Source organism: Vanellus vanellus (genome assembly GCF_965231255.1).
Source record: "Vanellus vanellus genome assembly, chromosome: 21".
NCBI lineage: Eukaryota > Metazoa > Chordata > Aves > Charadriiformes > Charadriidae > Vanellus > Vanellus vanellus.
This window is the reverse complement of record NC_138926.1, coordinates 5,497,343-5,510,882: the sequence shown is the minus strand read 5'-3', so window position 1 is coordinate 5,510,882 and position 13,540 is coordinate 5,497,343. Positions and strand designations below refer to the sequence as shown.

The 13,540-nt window shown below is 54.7% G+C and overlaps 1 protein-coding gene across 2 annotated transcripts in view; it reads left to right on the top strand.

Annotated features, from left to right (window-relative positions):
* The window catches only part of SORL1 (sortilin related receptor 1), a gene marked incomplete at its 5' end in the record, with an annotated part of 48,830 nt that overhangs the window by 21,121 nt on the left and 14,169 nt on the right, over window positions 1-13,540 (top strand). The window contains 16 exons of one of the 2 annotated variants that reach the window (XM_082493935.1): window positions 212-398; window positions 1,491-1,619; window positions 1,847-1,932; window positions 3,597-3,769; window positions 3,989-4,120; window positions 4,625-4,716; window positions 5,501-5,747; window positions 6,231-6,369; window positions 7,044-7,217; window positions 7,393-7,506; window positions 8,550-8,672; window positions 9,344-9,463; window positions 11,859-11,981; window positions 12,216-12,323; window positions 12,776-12,907; window positions 13,166-13,297. In XM_082493935.1, coding sequence (XP_082350061.1) covers window positions 212-398; window positions 1,491-1,619; window positions 1,847-1,932; window positions 3,597-3,769; window positions 3,989-4,120; window positions 4,625-4,716; window positions 5,501-5,747; window positions 6,231-6,369; window positions 7,044-7,217; window positions 7,393-7,506; window positions 8,550-8,672; window positions 9,344-9,463; window positions 11,859-11,981; window positions 12,216-12,323; window positions 12,776-12,907; window positions 13,166-13,297 — 2,211 coding nt within the window. Of the gene's footprint in view, window positions 1-211; window positions 399-1,490; window positions 1,620-1,846; window positions 1,933-3,596; window positions 3,770-3,988; window positions 4,121-4,624; window positions 4,717-5,500; window positions 5,748-6,230; window positions 6,370-7,043; window positions 7,218-7,392; window positions 7,507-8,549; window positions 8,673-9,343; window positions 9,464-11,855; window positions 11,982-12,215; window positions 12,324-12,775; window positions 12,908-13,165; window positions 13,298-13,540 lie in introns of both variants that reach the window. The other variant, XM_082493934.1, reaches the window with a different exon arrangement.

Below are 13,540 nucleotides of genomic sequence, written 5' to 3'. Positions count from 1 at the left end.
CCCTCGAGAGGCGTTTTGCACCTCCTCTGAGAGCAAGGCTCTCTGCGTTGTCCCCGGAGCGTGGTGCAGGACACGGTACCGTGCTTTGCACGTCCTCGTCGGGCGCATATCGGCAACAGTGACGTCTGTGACTCTCTTGCTTTTACACCCTTGGTCTGGGTTGCAGCAAGGACCGCGTCTTTCTTTACCCCAACCTTGTCCCTTCTCTTAGGGGTCCCTTGCACAGAGAATGACTACAAACTGTGGTCGCCCTCCGACGAGCGAGGCAACGAGTGCTTACTGGGGCATAAAACCGTTTTCAAAAGGAGGACTCCTCATGCGACCTGCTTCAATGGGGAAGATTTTGACAGGCCTGTCATGGTCTCCAACTGCTCTTGTACGAGGGAAGACTTTGAATGGTAAAGACCAATTAATTTCTTTTACTCTGGATTGTAAGTCTGAGATAAATATCTGTGACCGATCGCTCCAAGTGAACAAACATCCAATTTACTGAGCTCTTTGTATCGCTGCTTGATTTTATAGCAAAGAGGAAACTAAATAGACTGAAAACATCCTTTCATTAATAACGGGGCATGAGACTTAATTAATGTCTTTAGAGACTTTTGGGAGCCTCTGAAAGGTTCTATAGAAAAGTATTGTTCCTGCATCACCTTCTTTCAAATGATGGCGGACAATTTCCCATTGCATATAGAGATCCTCCGCTAAAAAGTTTAGTGACCTTTAGCCACCGGGATGCGACTGGCCCTGCTCTATCGTTTTATCTGCAACGTGCACATTACTGACTCCTGGGAGCTGTGCAGTGCTCTCAGATTTAGGAAACACACTCTGACAATCTGATGCAAAGGTTTGGGGTTAGCAAGTGAACTGCTTTTCCGGGGCTGGACTTTGAGCAGAGCTCGCAGCCAGACCCCTCGAGTGCCCGGTGCACGCAGTTAAGGACGGGGGTCCAGCCCTGCCTGACCGATGCCGAGACGGAGACCGAGTCTGGCTTGTCGTGAGCAGACTGGGAATAGGACTGGTGGGATCCAATTCCTGCCTCAGAATCGCAGCCCTGGACTCCTTGCAAAATCAGATTGACGTAACCTCTTCCACGGCATTTTCCAAAGACCAGGCGCACCGTCACTCCCATTTTACCAACAACAAAAGCCAAGAGACTGACCAGCGACCTAAGCCAGCTAGCAGGAGAAGCGGGGCTTGCGGCCGGATTTTCAGGGCACGCTGGCTCGGCGATGCCTTGCTGCCTCACCTGCCCTAGTCTGCTCAGCCACTGGCAAGCTCATTTGCAAAATGTTCTTGAAACGTCCTGGAGACAGAAGCTGTCTGGCTGTAAGATAGTATTATGCAGCTAAATACTGATGATAAATTAATGGACTTTAGAGATACTTTGGGATCTTAAAACTTCTGTGCAAAAGTAGAGCAGACTAATCGTATAGCATGGCCGCATTTTTCCTTGTCCCCTGTCCTTCCTTACATCTTTCTTCTCCTTGCAGTGATTTCGGCTTTAAGCTGAGTGACGACTTATCGTTAGAAGTTTGTGTCCCTGACCCTGAATTTGCTGGGAAACCATATGACCCGCCGGTCCCCTGCCCTGTTGGCTCAACTTACAAGAAGACTCGAGGGTACGTGTTGTACTCGGGAGGGGAATCTGATCTTCTAAACGCTGGGACTTATCCTACTGCTGAGTAAAAAACCCAAACAGCCACAAAACCCACACACAAACAAGTGCGGTAAACAAATTGCATGTTTGGACGTAGATTGCAATTAAGCGCCACTGCTTATTCTAGCGGCACAGGATGGCATGTTAACAGTTTCCATGCAATAAACTGCCTGGCTGTATCTGTTGCAGCTACCGAAAGATCCCCGGGGACACTTGTACAGGTGGAGACATTGAGTCGCGGCTCGAAGGGGAGCTGGTCCCGTGCCCACTGGCTGGTGAGTACAGACAGGATTGCTTTGGGCACAAGGGCTTCATTCACAGAACCTTTGGCCGGTGCCTGAGGGACCACGCACCAATTCCCAGGGGGCTCTCGGACAAAACCTGTGACGCAGGAGCTGAAACGCCTCACTCGGTTACAAACCCAGCATCTCCTGTCCTGTCCGAGGCCCAGAGAGCTTCTGAGGGGCCCGCTCACGCACAGCTTCAGCCTGCGGAGCAGAGCCCTCTCTGCTCCTGAAGACACGGAGGCAGAAGCCCTCAGAGCAGGCTTTGTGCAGGAACCCTCTTATCCCCATTGCGTCCTCGCTGTAGCGGGCTCGAAACCAACGAGAAAGACAGGAGTTAGATCAAAGATCCCCCCCAGTCCTGAGACGGGCCACCGTACGCAGCTGAACGACGGCTGTTTGGGGCCAGACGCTGTCCCTTAGTCCTCCGGCGCCTCCCCGCCACGCTGCGCCTCCACCCTTATTTTCTCCTCTCAAACGGATGAGGCACTGAAACCGTCTCGTGCTCCTGCGCTGCCAAAGTTATTTGCATTCTGCTCGTTACAGCTTTAATTTAATCTGCCGTCACGAGCTGCGTGATTAGCATGCTGCCGTGCAGCAGCTCCAGAGCGAGCGCGAGACAGGGAAGATGCTCGTGTAAGGGATGGGGCGGCCGAGCCGGCGCTGCGGGCAAGGCGAACCAGGGCCAGGGCTGAGCTGAGCGTGAGCTTTCCCTGCACCGGCCTAAGATTTTTCAGAGCCCAAAAGATATTCCAGGTGCAAAACGGCTTGGCGAGCGCCGGGGGAAGCGTTCCCTCTGCTGGGATTGAAGCCAACGCCATGCTTAGTTTTCCTCCTCGTTCAGAGCCCGACACGTCGTTCACCCCTCCGAGCCCTCTTGAGCTATTTGGAGAGCCGTGTTAGTCATGCTGAGAAGGGACCTGCAGATCGAAAAATAAACCTGCGGTCCCCACTGGGCTGGGCTTTGAAGTGCCGTGTTCCCAGCGTATTTGCTGATCATCTTCAGATACGTGTTGGCTCGCACCATGGTAACACTTTCATGTACAGTATCTGTTTCGTATCTCTGCATAATCTCGTTAGGGATGCACAGCCAGAGTTACTTACTGACATTAGCTTTACTCATTAATAGCATTATTGGACTTTACCGGTAGTGTGCTAATGCTCGGGAGACTTGGTCCTAGACCAGTATCCCATTACTCTGGATTCCGCGCAAATTAGAAACAAAACCCACTCTGGGATGTTTACTACGGTGCCCGCATCCCCTAGGACTCGCGGATTTACATCACGCCCACCTTTTTTATGAGATTTTTAAGGAACAGGAGGTCAGTATTTTTTTTGTCTAATTGGCAGCAGGCTGACGTGGGAAGGAAGGGGTCACCACGGTTTTTGCCATCCTTCCCTCCTCCTTCAGCCCCTGGAACAAACAACGGCCGCAGTGTGTTCCCGGCACGAGTGCTCTCGGGACCCACATAAGGCTATTAGCGCGCTCTCATTAGCCTAATCCCACCGAGACAAAGGGCCTTTGCCTCCCTTACGCTGAGGTGCTAAAACATGCAGTCCGGGGTAAGAAAAAAATACCGGGTGTTTCCTTCTTGCCCCTGGAGTGGCCTCAGACGGCCAGAGGTGTCTAAACAAGGCGCTGCCTGTTCTTGCAGAGGAGAACGAGTTCATTCTCTACGCCACCCGCTACTCCATCCACCGCTACGACCTTGCCTCCGGCGTCAGCGAGGAGCTGCCCCTGGCCGGGCTGCGAGGGGCAGTCGCCCTTGACTTTGACTATGACCACAACTGCTTGTACTGGGCCGACATCACTCTTGACATTATACAGGTGAGCCGGGGAGCGCAGAGGCCGCCGCGGTGCCGGCCGCCCCTCTCATCGCCTCCTTGCACCGGAGGCAGGTGTTGCATACACACCCTGAATTGCAAATATTTCTCTCGGGTACTCCTCTGAGCTGTCTGTTACGGCTTGCCTCGCACGCCTTACCTTGGTCGCCTCGAGCCTGCGGAAGTTCCTCATCTTTTATTCTGATTTCTTTTTTTTCCCCAGCGTCTTTGTCTCAACGGCAGCTCCGGGCAAGAAATAATCATAAGCACCGGGCTGGAAACAGTGGAAGCTTTGGCCTTCGAACCTCTCAGTCAGTTGCTGTACTGGGTGAATGCCGGGATTCCTAAAATTGAGGTACGGCTATGCTACAAAGAGGTGGTTGTGTCAGTGCATCTTTGAGGTGGCCGGGCCCTAAGTTGGCTGCTGCCCGGAAATCTCATTGCTGGTGGGCCATTAGTGAACACTGACCCTCGTCCCCCACGCCACTTTATTGGATCTCAATGCAAGCAGGGTATGATAACATTCAGCCCTGAGTACTTAAACCCAGGTCAGTTTGTGAGGCCGAATCACACAGCAGAAATGGGGGGAAAAAAGCAACACCCTTGTGCGGTGCGTGCAGGCAGCACGGGGTACGGACGGAGCGCTGCGGCAGCCGCCTGCTCGCTCAGACACACAGAAACGTCCGTAAATACACCGATCTATCCTCTTTTATCACCCGCCTCACAGTAACTGCTCCCTGTGCCCACAGCAGCTGTTTTGTTCGGGAGCAGTAATTACCTGCCACAGTTTTCATGTAACCTTAACCAGCGCACCGGCCCGCAGTAAACGCACCCCTCCTGGTTTTGGTTGCCACTCTAGGTTGCCAACCCAGACGGAGACCTGCGACTCACCGTCCTCAATTCCTCAATACTTGAACGACCCCGAGCCCTCGCTCTGGTTCCCCGAGACGGGTAAGAGAGCAAATGTCACAAATAGTCGGCTGCCTCGCTATTCCCCAGGGGAACCGCGCTGGTGCGGCCCCTCCTGCGCCGCTACGCTCATGAGAGGCGAACACGAGGGAGGGTGTTGCACCCTCCTGCACCTTTGCGCATTGCGAGGCTTGGCCCCGCAGGGCGCGATGGGGACAGGAGCGGCGGCGGGCACTGCAGCAGGGTCCAGCTCCCGGTCCTGCCCCGCGGAGCCCGCTCTTGCCGTGGCGTGCCTGACTGGGGTGCCAGCCGCCTCGGAGCAGAGATCACAAACTGTTTGTTCCTTTCGATCAAAGTGCTGTTTTCCTCCCCATACATATCTACTAGTAAATAACTTTTCCTGCCGGTAAAACTGGTCTGGTCAGTGGGGAAAGCTGCAGTGACGCCAGAGAATCCGAGCCGCGCTCCAATTCCAGAGCCAGATGCAAGTTGTATCGTTCTGAGTACGGCTTTGCCGCAGCTGCTGCACTGCACACGTAGTGCTGACAATCCTGAGCTGCCTTTAGCTGTATGCGCTAAAGCAAAGCAGTTCCCTGCACCGTAACCTCCAGCTGCACTCGCACCACAGGACCTGCAGCTAAATAAGCCTCTCTGCTGCTCTTATATCTGCCAGTGGTGTTCCTTAGAACTGCAATACCTCCCTCTCCAAAGGCACGGTTTGCAAGAGACTTGGAATGTAAAGTATTCAAACCTGTGCTTTGTAACCTGTTTCCTTTTGATGACCGGTTTTGTTACTACTTCAGGTAACCTCTCTGCTTGTTGTCAGGTTGATGTTCTGGACGGACTGGGGAGACTCCAGAGCTGGCATTTACAGAAGCGACATGGACGGGTCATCGGCCGGGTGCATCGTTTCGGAGGGCGTGCGGTGGCCAAACGGCATTTCTGTGGACGACCGCTGGATCTACTGGACCGAAGCCTATATGGACAGGATCGAGAGGGTCGATTTCAATGGTCTGCAGAGATCCGTGATCCTGGACAGCCTCCCTCACCCCTATGCTATTGCTGTATTTAAGGTATGTACGCGGCAGCTCGTTTCCCGTCGGCGTGCGGTTCCATAGCACACACGCTCTGAGGTTGGTCTGTGTATGAGGCGGGTGGCGGAGGAGCGTTGAGCACGCTGGATTCGGAGGGTAGGAGCGGGCACGATGCTTGTTGTCTTCCTGCTCCTGGCACGTCCCCCCAAGCCCATGAAACGAGCGGGCAGGTGCAGTTGAAACCGGGACCGGCATCCAAGAGACGTGTAGGTTTCCCGGGCAGCTGCACTGCCGTACCTTCCCCAGATTGTTTGCCACTCAGCAGATGTGACTGCCGCTTCCATCCCTGCTCAAATCCCACCTTAGGCCTTGCTCTTCTTCTGCCCCTTGGGCTGGGGAGCCTTTGCACTCTCGAGCGCCCGGCGCCTCCAGGCGGTTACGGTGGCTTAGAGTAGGTACCGGCTGACGAGCACGGCCCCGGCAGCGCTGCTCCTCGCCCTAAGAGCAAAGCCTGTGTTTCAGAATGAAATCTACTGGAACGACTGGTCACAGCTGAGTATTTTCAGAGCATCCAAAAACAGCGGCTCAAGAATGGAGATCTTAGTCGGCCGATTAAATGGCATCATGGATATGAAAATCTTTTACAGAGGAAAGACGACAGGTAATTGCGTGAGCGTGCAGATGATGTTTCCCGCGATTTAGAAATGCGTTCAACCCCCGTTTCCACAGGTCCCCGGGACACCCCAGGTCACATTTCATGAGCCTGAACGTGTCCCCGCTCCTGCAGGGTTTGCAGCACTCGGAGCCGTTCTAAGGACTGTGTTCCATTAGTGGTGTGCCCGACTTCTCGGCTACCATGAGAGAAGCTCCCCCCATCAGGGAGGGAGCCCACAGGGGACTCGGTGCCTCAATAATTTAGGTCACCGACCACGGCCTTTCCATGCTGTATAGGCCAAAAAAATATATGGTCTCAGAGTTGCACCAGCTTTGTCCTCCACTTACTCATCCATCTGGGCTGCAGTAAGTTAGCGGCGGTCCCTGCGTGATGTTTGCGCGGAAGGGATTGGCTTCAGTTTCAGATGGGTGTCAGACCATCAAAAGGCTTCGCCGGTCAGTAGCCTGCAAGAGACTGGGAGGACCTTTAAGGCCCTTGGTCTCCCGGGATCAGATGGCTCTGTGCATTTCTAAGGCTGGCCTCAGCACGCAGCACTGCAGCGCAGGCTCCTAACGGGGCTCTGACCCCAAAACCTGGGGTGGCAGGTGAAACTGGGCTTCCCGTGGCATTTCCAGCCCTCTGTCTTGACCGTGTCTCCTTCCTCCCCCTCCTCGCGGCAGGGGAGAACGCCTGCATCGCCAAGCCCTGCAGCCTGCTCTGCCTGCCCAAGTCCAACAACGGCAGGAGCTGCAAGTGCCCCGAGGGGGTGTCCAGCACTGTGCTGCCCACAGGGGAGGTGAAGTGCGACTGTCCTCACGGCTACGTCGTGAAGAACAACACTTGCATAAAAGAAGGTAACGCCACGCTCGGTTCTTGCTGCTACTCTACGTCGAGAGGCAGCTTCTGCCCTCGTGAGAGGGCGGCTCAACCTTTCCGCTGCCCTTTGGGCGAGGAGGAGTCCGGCCTGGCTTCTGAACGCGCGGCGTCATGCCTCGTGCCAGCTTGTTTTTGTTTTCCCTTTTGCACCAGAAAACACGTGTCTGCCGAACCAGTACAGATGCTTCAATGGGAACTGCATAAACAGCATTTGGCAGTGTGACAACGATAATGACTGTGGGGACATGAGCGATGAGAAGAACTGCCGTAAGTGTCCTACAGTGGCATTCACCCGTCCAAATTTAGATGTCTGCTGTGTCAGCATTGCACCTGAGCCGACGGCCTGCGCTCCCTTCATAGTCACAGGGAGCAAGAGGTGCTCTGGGGGTGCGGTTGGTTCATCGCTTCCTCGGGGAGACAGCCGAAGCTGGTGGGATGAGTTGTGTCCTGCACGGGTCAATATTTCCCTTTGACCAGCGTCTAAAATTCAGTGAGACTGATGCCAGCTCTGCCGTGAGGGCACATGTTTGTCCCTTGCAGTAATTGCCTTCTGGGGCTAATTGAGGGCACAGCCAATGCTGTGGAAGGGTGCAGAAAAAAGTGACTTTCCATCTCCATTGTGCAGATGTGGGCATCTTGTAGAACTAGTAAATTGAGTTCACACATTCAGGATGGAGGTCACCTTTTCGAGTAAAATTAGGGACTGCCAATGCGTGCGGGAGGGGCAGATGTTACAAGGCGCTGCAGAGCCCGAAGGGTTCGGATTAGTGCTCTGTGGAAAAAAGGCCACGTTTAAAGTTAGGAATCGGTGGAGGACCAGGTGTTCCTGGAGAGGTGTCATTTATGTCCAATTTGTACTGATCGAGAGCTTATTTTCCCGCAAATATTGAGATACCAGTAAGCAGAGTCCAAGTCTGAGATTGTTGCCTGGCTCCGGGTGAGGGAGAGCCTCTGTGGGTACCTGTTCCTCTGCCTGGTTTCACCAGGGGTCACCGGTTTGGCACGGGGACTAGTTAGCAATGCTCATGGCTGGGAGGCACTGCCCCTGGCTTGCGCGTGGACGTGGAGGGTGGCACAGGCTTCAGTCCTGGTCCCCTGACAGACATCTAACTCCCCTCTGCTCTGCTTTACACGGCGTTCCTAATAATGCCATTAAAAGACCATCAGAGTAACTCAGGCTGCACTGAGCAAAGCCTGCTGGATGCTGTCCCCCTCCCGTCAGTTCCCTGCACTAAGTGCACGCGCTCGGGCAGCAGGAACATCGTCTAACCACAACCACGACCTCCTTCTCCTCCTGTCTACCACATTAGCCACCACCGTCTGCGATGCCGACACCCAGTTCCGCTGCCAGGGCTCGGGGACCTGCATCCCGCTGTCCTACAAATGCGACCTGGAGGACGACTGCGGAGATAACAGCGATGAAAGTCACTGTGGTGAGTGCCCTCACTCAAACCTCCTTCCCTGTCCCGGTACAGGGGCAGAACACCCAGCGGTGTTGCGGGCCAGGGTGCTGCTCATAGACGCTGCAGGGCAAGCCAGTGCCGCGCCAGATCTCCCTGTTTATCCTGGCTACCAACTGCCGCCTCCCACCATTGAATAGGTACTGGGAAATAGGGACGGGAGAAGAGAGCAAGGCCGTGCGCTGATTCTCCCCCTCCCTGTGGTCCATCGGGGAGACTTTTGTGCTGTTATCAGCCAGCTCTCCCGCTCTGCTCCTTGGGTACTCCAGTGACCCGAAGCCAAATATTTGGTAGAGATTACAAGCTGACCTTGGGCAGCTGCCCAGCGAGCGCACAGGAGGCGTGGGCTGCACGGCGTTGTCATGTTTGCGGCCATCCACCTCCAGCTTGGCGATCCGCAGAGGTGGGGAGCTGAGCTGAAGGAGAGAAGAGGCTGCTAGACAGCAAGGCGGTAGGTCTTGGTCGTTCAGGGCTAGGGACGAGGCAGGAAAACGTGCTTTCAAGACGAGTCTGCTTTGCAGGGCTGCATACGCTGTCATCTCTGAGACATCAGACTCCTCTCCTCGGTCAATAGCCCTTGTGAAGCTTTCCTCCGCCTCTCCCCTGGCCCTGACAGCGTCTGAACTGTGCGTGTTTGTTTGCAGAGGCTCACCAGTGTAGAAATGATGAATTCAGCTGCAGCTCAGGGATGTGCATTCGCCTTTCCTGGAAGTGCGATGGTGATAACGATTGCAGGGACTGGTCCGATGAAGCAAACTGCACTGGTAAGTGCTTTGATGTGATCGATAACCTTCTGTTGCAAACACTCATTACTTACAGCCTGAGGTGCTGTAAGACATCACCCAATGTCGTGTGCCTCAGTTTCCCTGCTTGTTAGCTGAGCCACCCGGCAGGGCAGCCAGGCAGCCCGCGCCTCAGCTCGGGGTGATGTAATGCCCCAAAAGCGAAGGGTTTCATTCCTCTAGTGCCTTCAGCAGGTCTTAGGGCTCATTCTGCATTTGCTGACAGCATTGCGATGCTGGCACAGCGATCCAGCTTTGCTTGTTACTTGTGAGATTGCACCGACAGGCGTGCATCGCTGTGGCAGCCACAGGGCCGTACGCCTTCTGCGCACCAGCCGGCGGGGCCGTGCCTGTGAAGCAGCATTGAATGGGGAAGCGGGTCTGTGGCTGCGGGCAGCCAAAGGATGCTTCTGCGCAAAAAGGGCTCCCTTGCTGTACGGAGGCAGCTAAAGGGCCAGTGTGCACTGAGCACCTTTCACAGCTTGAACTCTGACCATTTTCTTGCCATTAAATACATTCCCGAAAACACGCGTGTTCTTTGCAGCTTCTCCACACTCAATTGATCTGAAGGAGGAGCAGATTTAGTTTGGGAATTGGCTCCCACCGCTAGGCGGCCTCACTCTGCTCCGTGGGTTTGGAAATCTAAAGAGGGTGTCACGAGTCAAACGTGGAAGCCCCACTCTTGTTTTTACTTACGACTCATACCGATGCAGCCTGGTTGCCAGAAATAGTATTGTTCCTAGCGTACAGCTCTCGTGCAGCAAGTCCTACACCCGTGGGCCTCGTTCTCTGTTCGCAGCTGAAAGTCACAACACTCAACTGTCCTCAGCACCGCAGCATAAAGCTGATGTCTGTCAGCAGTCTCCTGAAGTTAACAGCCAGATAGAGCCTTTTCCTCATTAGAAAAGGCAACGGATCACAATGTCTTGGTCTTGTGCATTAAAAACAAATCAACAAAAAAACCCAACCCAACCAAGCCGAACACTAAGTATTTGCATGAGAGGAGAGTTCTAAGAGTAGGCAGCGCCTCAGTCCGTCAGTGAGAGGTGTAAGATCATACTCATAAAGCGATACAGGGGATATTTCAAGATACCAGCAGTGGTTTCCATGCCACGTGCAAAGAGGAGACGGGCTGATGGGGCCAGGGAAGCCGGGGGGGGTCAGGAGAGCTCCCAGGGATACCGGCAGCGGCTTTGCCCCGGCTGCGGCCCCGGAGCTGCTGGGACAGACAGCGGGGCAAGCTGCTCTCCTGGGGCTCTGGCACGGGGATCCAGGAGACCCCTTTCAGGCCTCCGGGCTCCTGTGTGCTCACCCCCTACGGCATTTGCCATGGCTCAAGCACTTGGGGTTTATAGCATGGCACTGGGGATCCCGGTCGTTAGTATTCCGAGTGCATGGCTACATAAGAAGGTTTAATTTATATTGGTATCACTTATCTCTCATATGAGTTTCTCCAGAGAGAATTACTACAGGAAAGGAACCTACTTCAGAAAGCGTATTGGGTCTGTAAAGCCTAAAGTTGAAATTATCTAAGAGGATCACAATTATTTGAGAAACATTTCATCTGACTTCACCGGCTGCAATTATTGCTCTTATCTAAAATAATTACATTTCACACTGAATACCTAATAGAATATTACTGCCACAAGACTGTAGTATTTTGAAATATCTGCAAGTGCATGTCACTCGCTAACCTAAAATTCAGTAGCATGCAATTTAATTAAGTTGAACACTGCTCCTCTTCTCAATAACGACGAGTGCTCTCCTGGTTGAAGAGCGGTATTTGTCTCTAAAGCGACAGCATAGACTAAGCTTCAACCAAGATCCCCCACGGGCAGATATTTTCATGACAGGAGCCTAAGGAAAGCCATGGCTCTTCTCCCTTGGAAACCCTAATTTGCTTTGGCAACAGGCAAAAGCCTTGCCTGCCTTCATTGAAGGCTGTCTCCGAGCCTGTCCTGCCCTGCACGGGGGACTCTGCCACTCCGCCAAGGCTCGCTTGCTCGCTGTGACATTTCTCGCCACCCCTGGCAAGATGTCACCACCGTCACCTTTGCCCACACACACCGAGGACCGAGACCAAAGGGAAAGAGGTTCCTGACTCGGGGAGAGCTTCGGGAGGGCTCCCTAGCCTCCGAAAGCCGTCCCTGAGGCACGGCAGGCCGGTGAGCAGGCACGCTGCCGAGAGGAAAAGGCTGTGGCGTGAGCCGGGGAGAGCCTGGACTCCCGGCAACCTCTTGCCTGGGGCCCACGGGGTGGTGGCTTGTGCTCTGGAGCTGGGCTCGGCGCTGGGGCCTGCCACGGCGGGACGTCCCGCTGCAGGCGGAGGAAGTGGCACCCCACGCTCAGGCAGTCCCCCCACCTCTGGTTTCAGCAGTATATCACACCTGCGAGGCCTCCAGCTTCCAGTGCCAGAACGGCCACTGCATCCCGCAGCGCTGGGCCTGCGACGGCGACGCCGACTGCCAGGACGGCTCCGACGAGGACCCCGCCAACTGCGGTAACGTGCCACACGCGCAGTGGGGGCTCTGCCACGGGGAAGGAGGGATTTCTACAAACTCGCTGAGCTAACCCTGCAGCAAACTCTGGGGAACGATGCCCATCCCTCCAAAAGCAGGCAGACACAGGGAGAAGGCAGCTGGGGCTGTGCCATGGCTTTTTGTAGCTAACTAAAGGCAGCTTTAAAAAAAAAACAACCCAACCCACACAACATCTACCCAATTCTACATTTCAGAAAAAAAGTGCAACGGCTTCCAGTGCCCGAACGGCACCTGCATCCCAACCAGCAAACACTGCGACGGCATCAACGACTGCTCCGACGCCTCGGACGAGCAGCGCTGTGGTGAGTGAGCACTGGGGCCGCGGGCAGCTGGTGGGGTCCTGGCAGCGAGGGCTGACAGCCTTCACCGTCTGCCAAAGCTTGTCTCCCTGGGAGAAAAGCCGGGGTGAGATAATGGGAAAGCCTTAGTTAGCATTCACGAGCCCCCTGGGAAATCGGCTGGTCTGCGAGCGTCAGCGAAAGGCGCAGCAGGCAGGGCTGTGACGGTAGGGATGGCGCGCTGTCGGGAGCTGTATTCAGGGAGGTCACCAAATCCTTCCTGACGCCTGTGCCAGCCCGCTTGTACCCCACTGCGCAGGGACAGAGCTCGAGTGATTTGTCTTGGAAACTTTCTGTAACTTCCTGAACTCCGGCCGCTGCGCCCAGGTCTGTGCAGGTCGCAGCAGGCGGCATTGCTGCTGCCAAAGGACTGCAGAGATGCCACCCCCCCTCCTCCTGACCTCCCGTTTCTCCAGAACCCCTGTGCACCCGCTACATGGATTTCGTGTGCAAGAACCGGCAGCAGTGCTTGTTCCACTCCATGGTATGCGATGGCATCATCCAGTGTCGAGACGGATCAGATGAAGATGCCAACTACGCTGGCTGCTGTAAGTGTGACATTGTGCATCTTTGCAAAAGGGGCGTGGAACAGAGCATGAAACCAGAGGCGTGGAGAGGAGAGTGCATTCCCCAGGGGACCAGAAAGCTACCGGTTCTCCTAAGAGGTGGCTCTGAACTGTAATGCTCTGCTTATAAATCCGTGATTGCCTCTGAGTGTGGACCTTCCCCCCTCCTCGGTGAGGAGCTTCCCTCAAGCCCTTGCTCTGTACAGTAAACCTCTGATGTCTCTCTGTGCCGCCCCGCAGCCCAGGACCCCGAGTTCCACCGGACCTGTGACCAGTTCAGCTTCCAGTGCCAGAACGGCGTGTGCATCAGCCTGGTGTGGAAGTGCGACGGGATGGATGACTGTGGCGATTACTCTGACGAAGCCAACTGTGGTGAGCAGTACCTCAGGGTCTCTTGTCACCGTAGCTCCAGCCTCCTTTGAATTTCAGGAGCATCGAGTCCTGGCTTCTTCATGTTTTATGTAGGCACTTGTGTATATACATGTACACGTGCGTGTGTAGCATTCCACTTGCACATCGCAGAGTGTCTTACATGTAGATCAGTATTGTTTTCCTCATATTGCAGGTAGGTAAAGTGAAGCATACTGAAAATCCAATACGGCTGGCACATCTTGT